This window comes from Coenobita brevimanus, chromosome 47 (genome assembly GCF_032717465.1).
Source record: "Coenobita brevimanus isolate Jiangsu-jjx chromosome 47, ASM3271746v2, whole genome shotgun sequence".
Classification (NCBI taxonomy): domain Eukaryota; kingdom Metazoa; phylum Arthropoda; class Malacostraca; order Decapoda; family Coenobitidae; genus Coenobita; species Coenobita brevimanus.
In genome coordinates this window covers 27,341,744-27,355,050 of record NC_137000.1, presented here as the reverse complement: position 1 = coordinate 27,355,050, position 13,307 = coordinate 27,341,744, and the positions used below count along the sequence as shown (strand labels likewise).

At 44.0% G+C, this 13,307-nt stretch overlaps 1 protein-coding gene across 1 annotated transcript in view; it reads left to right on the top strand.

Annotated features, from left to right (window-relative positions):
- Positions 1-13,307, top strand: part of wake (ankyrin repeat and fibronectin type III domain containing protein wide awake) — a 569,524-nt gene that overhangs the window by 214,911 nt on the left and 341,306 nt on the right. The window contains exons 2-3 of the mRNA XM_080271688.1: positions 3,692-3,821; positions 8,964-8,972. Coding sequence (XP_080127814.1) covers positions 3,692-3,821; positions 8,964-8,972 — 139 coding nt within the window. The remainder of the gene's footprint in view (positions 1-3,691; positions 3,822-8,963; positions 8,973-13,307) is intronic.

Sequence of the window (13,307 nt, the reverse complement as noted above, 5' to 3'; positions counted from 1 at the left end):
GTGGTAGTGGTGGTGGTGATGGGTTATTGTGGTGGTAATGCTAGTGTTGGTGGTGATGTTAATGCTATTGTTGTTGTTGCAATGTTGGCGACACTGAAGATGTACCTGTTTTAATCGAGTCTGTTTCTGTGTATGTATTTGCGTGTCAGTTTTATCATATTATCTCATGATTGCCTGTTCCGATTTCGATCAAACTTAGCACATATATTGCATGTGGACCAGGGATGAAAAGGTATGATTTTGGTACAGATCAATGAAAAATCAATGGTACAGGTAAAGGTTAAAGTTCAGAGCATCATTATCTCATGAGTTCTTCTCGATCCGTATTAAACATGGCACATACATTTTGTGGAGGAGTAGGAAGAGGTGATGAGATTATAGGGAAGGTAGATCAAAGGTGAGGGTCAGGGGTCAAGGTCAGAATTCGTGGTGTGGCAGGTGAAGGTCAGGGGTCAAGGTCAGAATTCGTGGTGTGACATGAAGGTCAGGGGTCAAAATCAGTGATGTAGCTAAAAATAATAATAATGATAATAATAATAATAATAATAATAATAATAATAATAATAATAATAATAATATCGGCTAGGCGTGGGTATGGTATTTTGATTATTGAGTACCCCGTAGCTGAATGTCCTTTTTATTTATCTGTCGACATAGAATTCATTGTCCATTCCCTGAGGCCAAGTAGTTCTCATACATGCAACAAATGGCGGCATAAACCTCACATAACTATATTTGCAGTACGTCTGATGTTGCTTTTATTCCAGATCTTTATAGCGCTGTCACGATATTGCCCATTTTCTGCTGTGATCTTACTCTGGCCTCCCCTCCCCTCGCCTCCCCATCCCTTCCCTTCCCTTCCCTTCCCTTCCCTTCCCTTCCCTTCCCTTCCCTTCCCCAGGACTGGGAGCCATGAACAGATTAACGATGAATTTACCGTCGTAACCGTATGTCATGTTGGAAAGACAAAGAAAAGAATGCAGAAGCTTCCCTTGTTTCTAGTTCTTGAAAAATCGGTTCGGAGATACGAGAAGGAAATGATCTGAAGTTTGTGAACCGAGACCCAGGGAGGCAAAGGACGTGAATTGGGGCGCAGGGGAGAGGGGAGTGAGAAGTACGTGGGGCTGTAAGGAACGAGGGAATGGGAGATGGTGAGGGGTGGGGAGGAATGGTTATGGGGAGGAATGAGGGGTGAGGTTTGGGGGTCTGGGGTAGGGTAGGGAGGGAACTGAGAGGGACGCTATTTTTTCAGAGCTTAATTCACGGGTCTTGCCCAGCTCGTTTCATCAGAGGCCCGTCCGCTTCCTCCTGTGTGTCTGTGACGTGTTGTGACGTGGCTCCTCTCCTTTGTGTGTGTGTGTGTGTATGTGTGTGTAAGTAATTACATCCGTGCCTGAGTATGTATGCATGCTTGCGTGTGCCTGTATGTTTTTGAGCGTCTTCATTCACTCCCTTACTTGGCAAGCATATCGATCCCCTCCTAATATCCAAAAGCAGTTTTTCCGTCACGCCCGCAGCCAGTCCAAAGCCAATTTTTATACAAATTCTGAAGTTCCCCATTCAAACCCACCCCTCATTTTCTTTCTGTGTAGCCAGTACGGAAGCATTTTTATATACATTCTAAAGCCCTTTTTCTATCCCACCCTTTTCTCCCAGTCAGTCTAGGGTCAGTTTTATATTCATTCTGCAGTCCCCCACGCTGACCCACTTCTCCTACACGCATCCTAAAGTTCCCCATTCCTACCAGTATTTGTGCGTATACTGGACATCCTAAAGTTGCCCATTTCGGTCCCTCTCCCGCCCCCTCCCCCGTTTTCTCTCCCCTTTGCCTCTCCCGGGACATCCCATATCTTCCCCGTTCCTTGATTGCCGCTATTGATGATATTGGAGAGAGTAGACTTGTTCACTTCTCTCCTCTCCAGGCCACCGTATTCTCATGAGCTTGGGTTGCTTTCGAAACCTCTTCTTAAGTTTTTTTTTTTTCTTTCTTTTTGTTCATCTTATTTTTGTGTTGCATGTCATACAAAACTTTTCATTGTTGACATGGAATTCCAGTAATAACATAGAAAACTGACGTGCTGCACACACACACACACACACACACACACACACACACACACACAGAGTAATCGCTAGGTCTGCTACACCCGTCGATATTGGTAATCATCCGCTAGACTTGCCACATTGGCCACTATATCCAAACTTGCCCGGGTAGCCTCAGGAGACGGGGAAGACTCGTTGTAGCCCTCTCACTCTGGCTATTAAGGGGGGTAGTCTGGTAGTAATTAGAGAGGTAGTTTGGTAGTTCGAGGAGCCTGAGTGTAGAAAGGTAGTTCGTGGTAGGTATGGAGGTAGATTTGTAGCCACAGTGTAAGTATGGAGTTTGCTAGTAGTCATGATGTAGTCTCATAGCCACACTTTTGTAGCCTGGGTGTATGTACTGTAAGTAGTCAAGTAGTCTGGTGGTAGTTAAGGATGTAATCTTGATATGCGAGTGTGATTGCTTGTGTTAAAGAAGATAACGGTTTTTTTTTTTTTTTTTTTTTTTCAAAGAACGGAAGATGCCTGTAATCTGGTGTATGGATTTTCTTGTTTGTTTTTCCTTCCTCTATTCATCGTCTGAAAAAAAAAAATCTAACGTCTTGAAACAGTTCTCAAGTTAGTAAGTGTTATACAGTAAATTCCAAAACACGAAAGAATAGCTTTTGTAAACGTAACTGCGTAGCTTAACTGGTAAGGAAACACCCAAACAGACCCACAGAATACTACACACAGTAGTCACTTTACACCCTCTTTCTTGTTTTCAGTCTCTAGGTAACAAAAGGAGAGCAGCATTTATTATTTTTGCACCTGAGAAATTAGGGGTAAAACGTAAATGTAATAACGGTGCGGTGAAGTAAGGAGTGGCGTACTGTGTGGTAAAGGCTTGGTAATTACTGTATTACTGTGTTGTAGGAAATGAGGACTCTCCATCTATTAACTTTACGTGTCATAGTATCATAACTCTCTCGCAGCTTGTCACCGCCTCACCCCAGGCAAACGAAGATAAGACGATGGTAGACTATGATTAGGTGTCAAAAGTATGAGTGTTATATGAAGTAGTTGTTTTAGCTTTTTGTTTCGTATTATTGCACACACGCCATAGTAAGTTTGGTAATAACACCTAATATTTTTTACTCTCTTCTGTGATGCTTGGAAGCCGGATACGTATGACGGGGCAGAGAAGATGGTTTGTAATTTATGAATGTTTTTATTATTTATTTATTCATTGATATACTGACGACTGACTGATAACCCGTTTTTCTCTCATCTGTGGCCCATTGAAAGATGGAGGTTTGTGTATACTTATATTTATTCTTGTATATTCTTTCATGTGTGTAAGTAGGGTGCCTGTGCCTGATGTAATGCTCTGTCCCTAGTTTGGTAAAGGAAGGGAATTATACCACTATTTTAAATGTGTAGAATACCATACCTAATGTTTGTTTTTACGTTTGAAAGGGAGGGGGAGTAATATCATTTAATTTGCTGCGTATATATCATGGCTGTGGAAAAAAATGATGATGATTTGAAGTACTGTATAATGTCTTGTTTCGTATCTAGCCCAGCTGTGAGGAAAATGATGATGATGTTGATGATGATGATGGTGATTGAAGTACTGCATCTAAAGTCTTGTTTCTCTCCTTACCTGCAGCTCTGTGAAGGAGGGCGGCGTGGTGGTGTCGAGGCCGCCCCTGGTGAGGAGCCGCACCCTTCCCGCGATCGTGGTTCCGGGCGTCACCGTGCTGCAGACCGCACTCGATTCCAACGACCGCCGAGGTACCGCACTCTACCTTACCATATACATTCCTTACCACGCACTCTTCCCACATGCACCTCTTTCTCACATGCAGCTCACTGTATTACGCACCTCTCTACTCTTCTCTGCCACATGCACCTCACAGTCTTACGTACCTTTCTAACACGCGCGCTTTTCAGCATATGTACCTCACTGACAGGCACTTCACTGTCTAATGCACCTGTCTGTTTGTCTGAGGTGTCTCTCCGGTCACAAGCACTCCTGATTATGACGCACCTCCCCATACGAGCAGAACGCACCTCTTTCATTTAAGTTGCATATCTCTCGGTGTCACGCACGTCTTTGGTCACGTTACACCTTTCTGCCACGTGCACCTTTCTGGCGACAGCAAGTTTATGGTCACAGTGCACCTTTTTTGGCCACACGGTGTTCATACCACGCGTACATACCTCTCACGCATTTCTTTGACACACGCACCTCTCATGCACACAATTTTCACACGCACCTCTGTCAGGTACACGGTTTTGATCTCAACGCACCTGTATGGTCAGACCTACCTTTCTGGCTACAACGCACTTCTTTAGCACACAAACTTCTCTCCCCGTGCGCACATTCAAATTATATACATCGTAACGCACCTTTTCTGTCACATACACTTCTTTGGCCACACGTATTGCTCTGACCACACTCACGTTCGTACACGTTTTTGACCACAACGCACCTTTTTCAAAACACGCATTTTTCGCACCCCACGCACCGTTTCGGCCGTGCATACTGTACCCCACGCACCTTTTTTTTGCCTTCTTGCCTTTATTTGCCACACATGCTCACTCTTTGCACACACTATTTCACGCACTCTTACCCCACTGCTCTTTCTCCCGCACTCCTTTGAGGGGCCTTTTGACTGTTTTAATGTTTGTGTTTGTTTTTGTTTTTTTTGTGGTTTGCGTGGCATGGCGTTTATGTATGTCTTTTCTGGCGTGTTTTCTTTGTACGTGTGTTTGCTTCTGTGATGCAGAGTGTATCTTTTTTTTTTTTTTTTTTTTTCCCGTGTAAGGATTCTCTCTCTCTCTCTCTCTCTCTCTCTCTCTCTCTCTCTCTCTCTCTCTCTCTCTCTCTCTCTCTCTCTCTCTCTCTGCCGCCTTTTTCCTCTTAGCTCTGCACCCAACGCTGCTGTGAGACCCCCTGAGTGCAGAAAAAATAGCTTGCTGAACCCGCATTTACAGACTTACGACTAGGTTCCTCTCGTAGCTAAGATTTTTATCCCAGGAAAGACAAGGGAGGGAGGGTGCAAAGTCTTCCCTCGTGTCTTGTTCGTCGTGGTAAAAAAAATCTTGTTTACGCAGAGAATTGATCGTAAGGTTGCGTGTTGAATTTTGAGCTTGTGTTCGTGTCGGTGTCTGCTGAGTCTGCTGAATGTTGAATATCTGCTTCCACCCTTCTGTCATACACTGCTTATCTCTGCTGTCTGCTCCTTTTCTCTCCACGTTAACGTATCCTGCATTTTTCCTTACTTTCGGTGCGTCCTGTGTATCATCTGTGTTTTGTATATGTAAAATAAAATTAATACGAGACTAAATCAAAGAGTAAAACCAAAAATATATCAGCAGAAGTGGAAGTGGTCGTACAACAAAATATTATGTGATGGGGTTTAAGTTTTCTGTCTGCTTGAAAATCATTATAAGTTGGTTGTGTGTACAGGGAGGGGTTTTGGATTTTGTGATGGGGGTGGCGCAGGTATGGATGTGGAGTGTGTATGTGTGTGTGTGTGTGTGTGTGTGTGTGTGGTATAGGGATTTATTCCCTAACTAAAATCAGATTGTTAATCCCGTCAGTGTGATGTTTATATTTCATACAGTCTCCAAAGGACTTTAATTTAGGGAGGACTTTTAGCTGTGAACGAGTCATTGAAGCTTATATCTATCCCCTTCATTTCAAAATAGTCTCTCCTGAAGTATACTATATGCACCAGGTAATAGCAGTATTAAGCAGAAAACGGGTCCTGGAATTGAAGGGGTTAATGGCAGGATGTAAAAAAATAGTAAAGAAGAAATGCTGGATTGAGGGTTTGAAATGAGGTGTGGTAAGGGCCGCTGGTGATAAGGATAGGCTCTGGTTAAAGATAAAGGTCGTGAGCCATGTGGGTCAGATAAGAGGTATTCCAGTGCCATGCTAACCTTATCGGGAGCGTGCGCGGAATTGAGGTATTGAGAGGGGAAATTTGCGAGGTTTCAGTCCACAGCCTTAACTGGGGAGAAAGGGATTGGGTGATGATGATGATGATGATGATGCACGGTTCAGGTTTCCATCCCCAGTCGTAGGTAGGGGGAAAGAATGATGATGATGATGATGATGATGATGATGAGGAGGAGGAGGAGGAGGAGGAGGATAAGGACAATGATGAGGAGGAGGAAGAAGAGGATAAGGATGATAACTGATATTTTGGACGATTTTGACATTGATGATTATGATGATGATAATTAGGACGATTTTACCACATTGATGATGATGATGATGATGATGTTGATAATAATGATAGTGATGATGATGATGATGATGCGGAGGAGGGGGAGGATTTAGGACAATTTTGCCACATGCTTCTCGGATATATTTTGTACACTAGAATAATTCATAAACGATTTGATAATTCATGTGCCCTTCAATAATTCCGTCCCTGCTCTGTCTGGATATCAGTGTCGTTAAATAATTGTTCAGGTGGAAGAAAAACACCCACATATTCCACACTTTCCATGTGTGGGTAAAGTGGGTGCAGCTTTCCGGACGTTCCTGGTGGGTACCCAGATATTTTTTTTTTTTTCAATAGGAGTTTTGTGATTTAAGTTCCGTGATTCTGCAATAGGACATGGAGTTCAAAGCTCTGTATATCCACACCGATCATTTTCACTCGCTGCTTCGGTAGCCCAATGTGATAGTTATTTTTGTCCGGTTAAACTTTGCGTTACTTGCAGCATCCTTTTTGTATCTCCTGTGCAGTAGGACACAATTATCCCTGTTTGTCACCTGTCCCTGATCTTGGTAACACAACAGTTAATTGTCCTTTAAAATTTATCATATGTATTGTTTTCATCTAGACGCTGATATTCATAAAATTATATTAAACTTTTCTGGTAGTTTCATAGTTTTGAATGAAAGTAAAGCTTTCATGATGCAGTTAAGGAAGGCAAGAGTATTGTTTGGAAGTATATTCTGTCATTCATTTCGCAGATTTCAGTTTTCATCGACTAAAATTGCCTTGTCTTCCGTCAGTCACACGCATCACAGTTCAGGAGGTGGTTTATCTCCCCCACCTGACGCCATCATTATAGAGCTCATGTGATTGATGACGACCTGTTGTTAAGAAGTCGTGCGAGGAGGGAATGTTCAGTGATAGAAAGTGGTAGTCGTGAACCGAGAGGCCTTGTGCTGTCAATAAGGTATGAAAGGCAAATGGGCTTATGGCGCCAGAGTTGCGCTAACTGTAAACTGGGTTTCGGGAGCAAATGGGTTAGTAAGAACAGGGGGGTCGTATGAACAGGAGGGTCGTATAAGCATGGGGGTCGTAGGAAGAGGAGGGTCGTAGGAAGAGGAGGGTCGTACGTGGCACAGGAGGGAAGATAAGGGGCAGCAGCGTCGTACTTAATTAGTCTTGTTCAGGAAGTTTGTTGCACGCAAAGCCACAAGTTGACGAGGCCCAGTGGAAAGGCAATTACCAAGTTCCTGGATGGGGGGCGGGGGGCACGGACGAGTTCCCCCTTTGCCGCGAAAAAGAGGAAGTATATGAACTCTCTTGAGGACGACTGAGGCGAGTTTATTGGTGCCTCTAGCTTCCTGGGTTTATGACTTGGTGTGCAAGAGGTTGAGCAAAAGGACATGCACAAGTGGAGAGGCTAGCAGGGCAAGGGGAGGACAGTAGTGTTCAGGATAGATTGCAGTGCCGTGTGTGAGAGGGATGGTTGTTGGGATGGGGATTGTAGCGGGTTGTGTTGGACTGACGTTTCTCTCTCTCTCTCTCTCTCTCTCTCTCTCTCTAAGTTTTAGTCAAAAATAGGATTTGAAGGATATGACCGGCTGTGTGTACGACTGGATCAAAAGAGAATCCGTATTTTTTTTTTTTTTATGCGAGGAAGAAGGAACCAAAGGCCACGAGCTGAACTGTATGTGCTACGTCTTTAACGGAAATTCGATAGACAGATACTGTATGTGTGTGTGTGTGTATTTATATATTATGTATATGACTGTGTGTAATATATATATGTGTGTGTGTGTGTAATATATATATATATATATATATATATATATATATATATATATATATATATATGTGTGTGTGTGTGTGTGTGTGTGTGTATATACATTATATCTGTCTATCTCTCTATCTGTCTATCTATCTGTCTATATCTCTCTCTCTATCTATCTCTATCTATCTATCTATCTATATATATATATGAGCTGGAGAAACTCCATGTGGTAAGACAACGCCACCGACCATCAGCTTAATTGCAAGCAGCCTTGTACACTTGCCAGAAGTTTCGTGAACGTTACGAGCACAGTGCAGTGTGATAAAATGAACGAAGTCTTATTGACAGTCCTATTTGTTTTATTGTCACTGACAAATCTTTCAGCAGCAACTGTTGGGCGTTGTACGCGAGTGTAGTTACATGCGACTAATTCACAGGACAAGTCACAAGAATGTACCTTCTGTGGCATGCGAGGGAGATTGTACTAGGGGCTTCCTTCCTCCACTGAGTTATATCGCCAGAGATCAAAGAACTCTGCTCTCAGTTTTCATACCACGTGTTAACATGGGTAAGTGGGTCAGGATTATAATGGTAATGGTTATTGATGTTTACGTAAGTATTTTTAAAAGGATTACTATCTTTATTGCAAGCGATTTATCAGATATACGTAATTAACCATAAACATATTACGCCGTCGAGATTTTTTTTTTTTTTTACTCATGTACAGATACTTAGACCCAGTCGAATCCAGTGACCTAAGTCAGGTGCTGGCGTCAGTCGTGTTGCTTCGTGCAGCAGGCGAGAACCGAGGCTCTTATTGGACCACAGCCTCCAACTCTACCTGACCACTGTCCACAGTGACTTGAAGCCTCACAGGATGGTAGTTGTGGTGGTGATGGTATGGTGGACAGGCAGAACGAGGCCGCAAGGCAGAGTATGTTGATGATTGGATAGTTGGCGGGACAAGGTGGTGGCCGGACAGGTGACAGGGCCGGGTGGTGGTAGGATATGTGGCATGGTAGGGTGGTGGCAGAGCAGATGGCTGAGTAAGATGGTGGCAAGTAAGGCGACAGGGTAGGGTGATGACAAAAAAGGTTATAGGGCAAGGTGATGGCAGGACAGGTGGCAGGACGAAGAGTGGGCAGACAAGATGGTGACAGAAAAGGTGACAGGGCAGGGTGGTGGCAGGAGAGGTGACGGGGTAGGATGGTGGCAGGAGAGGTGACAGGGTACGGTGGTGGCAGGAAAAGTGACAGGGGAGGGTGGTGGCAGGAAAGGTGACAGGATAGAGTGGTGGCAGGAAAGGTGACAGGGTAGGGTGGTGGCAGAACAAGGTAGTTGCGGGAATTGACAAGGTAGTGGCAGTGCATGTGAGGATACTTTGGGTGACAGGGTCAGCGTCCAATACTCCCTCACTGCCGCAGACACCACCACAAGTTGTCCATCAGAAGCGGTAGGAGGGAGAGGGAGGTAGGGGGTGAGAGAAAGGCAGTGAGAGATGAAGGAGGGAGAGGGGGGACGGAAGGACAGGGAGATAGAGATACGTAGAAATAGGGAGGAAGGAGAGAAACGGAGAGAACAGAGAGGGAGAGGAAGGCTGAGCGTGGATGTCTCGCAGTGTTAATAAGGTTGTAGGATGAGAGAGAGAGAGAGAGAGAGAGAGAGAGACGAACAGAAACCAGGTTATAGATAGATAAAGAGGACGGTATAAACAAGGTGAGAGTAGCAGAGTATTGGTGCCTGATCGCGTGCCAACCACCCAGTATGCAGAGGACGGGAGAGGGGTCGGTGTGCCTGGCCCTCTCGTTACCAGACTCGTTACTATTTGTTGCCGCATAAAGTGCAAATGGGTATTGAGAAAATGCCGTGGCTTCAGACACACCTGAGGACAGACACAGGATCCTGGGAAAAAAAAAAAAAAAAAAAAAGGATTGGCAGACGTCCATGTGTTTTTATGTATCTTGTAAATTCAGAAGCCAAGATGAAATTTATGCTTGTATATAAAGAGATCTGAGTCTGAAAATAGTTTGATAGAGTAGATCGCCTTTTCTCCATGTCTCCAAAATATATAATGGAAAATAGGATAGACTGAGAATACATTTTATTTTCTCTTGTGAATTTAGAAAACATTGCCAGAGTTAGAATGGACAATTTGTTACTTGTAAACCCGTAAAGTTAGAACGGCCTCTTGTTTTTTTTTTTTTAGGCGATTACGAAAAGCTAATTGGCTTTGTGTGTGGGAGGTAGGGGGTGAGAGAAAGGCAGTGAGAGATGAAGGAGGAGGGAGAGGGGGGACGGAAGGACAGGGAGATAGAGATACGTAGAAATAGGGAGGAAGGAGAGAAACGGAATGAATGTGTTTGAATGGATGAGTAAATGGAGAGTGAGTCGTCCTGTCTCGGCTACCTCCCTTTCCTTGGGGGAAGCAGCCTAGGTATATAGATAGATAGATAGTGTGTGTGTGTGTGTGTGTGTGTGTGCTATGAAGTCGCAGAAGTACGTGATGTGCAGTTTTCCTCACATGAATGAAATAAGAATTATAAAAGGAATATTTTTCTTCCCAGCAAACTTTTTTTCAACCTATGGAGGACGGGAAAAGCTGCTCCATACCTTATTAAAATTTGATGGTTGTGTTAGGAAGAATACTGCCACCGTATTCCCTGCGTGTCGTAAAAGGCGACTAAAAGGGGCGGGGTGAGGGGACTAGGGACCCCCTCCTCTGTTTTTTAGTTCCTAAAAAGAGACAGGCCAGAGAAAGGGATGGGGGATGGAGTTATCCCCGTACCCTGAAGATTGGGTCTATGAATGTGCGTGGATGTAGTACGATTGAGGCTTAAAGGGAGGAGATTGGGAGAATGTTTGTGAGAAGAAAGTTGGATGTGTTAGCTTTGAGTGAAACGAAGATGAAAGGGAAGGGGGAATCTATGTTTGGAAGTGTGAATGGAAGATTGTCAGGTGTTGATAGAGGAAGGGCAAGAGAAGGTGTGGCCTTGTTAGTGAGTCCGGAAGTACAGCAATGTGTGATTGAATGGAAGGAGATGTCATCGAGACTGATGTGGGTGAAAGCGAAATTTGAACGTGAGTTGTGGGTGTTTGTGAGTGCATATGGGCCTGGTAGTGAAAGGGATGAACAAGAGAGGGAGTCTTTCTGGAATGATGTTGATGAGTGTCTGCAGAGTTTTGGAGCGAATGTGAATGTGGTAATGATGGGAGATCTGAATGCTAGAGTGGGAAATGTAGCAGTTGAAGGCGTAGTTGGTATGCACGGTGTGCCTGGAAGAAATGAAAATGGGGAACGAATGATAGCGATGTGTGTTGAGCGAGAGATGGTGATTGGGAATACGCTGTTTGAGAAGAAAGATATTTATAAGTATACATGGGTGAGACAGGAGGGTGGAAGGGTTGTTGATAGAGCCTTGATGGACTATGTGGTTGTGTCTAGGAACGTAATAGGAAGATTGTTGGATGTGAGAGTTCTGAGAGGGGAGGGTGGAGGTATGTCTGACCACTACCTGGTGGAGGGAAAGTTAAAAGTAGGTAAGAGATGGGTGAGAGCTAGGAGGGTTAGGTGTGGCAGTTAGGTTTTGAAAGTGAGTGAGCTGGATAAAAGAGAGAAAAAGATAGAGTATCAGGAGAAATTGAAAGATGAGTGGAACGCAGTGAAAGATCGGGAAAAATGGCAGCGTGGAGGAGGAATGGCAGTTGTTTAAGAGTGCTGTGGTGGGGCATGCAGAAGAGGTGTGTGGTGTGAGACGTGTGGGTGGTGGTGTAAGAAAAGGAAGTGAATGGTGGTGCGAGGAAGTAAGTATGGCTGTGGCTGAGAAGAGACGTGCATATGAAGTGTGGCTGCAAAGGAAGGATGAGATGTCATATGAAAGGTATAAGGAAAAGAGGAATAGAGCGAGAAGGGCTGTGCGTGATGCTAAAGTGGCAGCAGATGAGAGGTGGGGTATGCGGCTGACAGAGAATTTTCAACAGAATAAGAAAATGTTTTGGAAGGAGGTGAAAAGGGTGCGAAAGGGAGAGTCTGGGAAGGAAGAACGAGTAAAAGCAGAGGATGGAAGGATGTTAATTGAGATGGATGCAGTAAGGAAGAGATGGGCAGAGTATTTTGAAAGATTGTTAAATGTAGAGGAGGAAAGGGTGGCTGAGATTGTGGCGGATGGAAGGGTGCAAGGAATAAATGTGTTGGGAGAGTTGAATGATTCTTTGATCACGAAGGAGGAAGTGGAGAAGGCAATAAAGGAGATGAAAACAGGGAAAGCTGCAGGTATGGATGGGTGTGCTGTGGAATGCCTGAAGGGTGGTGGAGTGACTATTGTTGACTGGTTAGTAAGATTGTTGAATGTGTGCTTTGAGAAAGGTATGGTGCCAATTGATTGGGCAAGTGCTTGTGTGGTCCCGTTGTATAAAGGCAAGGGTGATAAGTATGAATGTACTAGCTTTAGGGGTATAAGTCTGTTGAGTGTTGTAGGTAAGGTGTATGGTAGAGCGTTAATTATGAGAGTTAGAGAGGGTACAGAGGGAGTGATCAGTGATGAGCAGTGTGGCTTTAGGAGAGGGAGGGGATGCGTTGATCAGGTGTTTGCTGTGAGACAAGTGTGTGAAAAGTATTTGGCGAAAGGCAAGGATGTATTTTGGGCATTTATGGATTTAGAGAAAGCGTATGATAGAATTGATAGGGAGGTTTTGTGGACTGTTTTAAGATTGTATGGAGTTGATGGTAGGTTACTAAAAGGGGTGAAAAGTTTTTATGTAAATAGTAGAGCGTGTGTAAGAGTGGGAAATGCTGTGAGTGATTGGTTTCCCGTGAGAGTGGGGCTGCGACAGGGATGTGTGATGTCGCCTTGGTTGTTTACTATTTACATGGATGGTGTTGTAAGGGAGGTGAATGCAAGAGTTTTAGGTGGTCTGAATCTGGTAAATGTTGATGGAGGAGAGTGGAATCTGAAGCAGCTGCTGTTTGCAGATGATACTGCACTGGTGACTGATTCAGAGGAGAGATTGAGACAGTTGGTAGAGGAGTTTGGAAGGGTGTGTGAAAGGAGGAAATTGAAAGTAAATGAGAATAAGAGTAAAGTGATGAAGTGTACGAGGTTGATAGATGGTAGGGGGATGAATATAGTTTTGAATGGTGAGTTGCTTAAGGAGGTAGAGTGTTTTAAATATCTTGGGTCACATGTTGCTGTGGATGGAAGAATAGATGCAGAAGTGAAATTTAGAATAAATGAAGTAGGACAGGTGCTGGGAGGAATGAAAAAAGTGTTTAAATG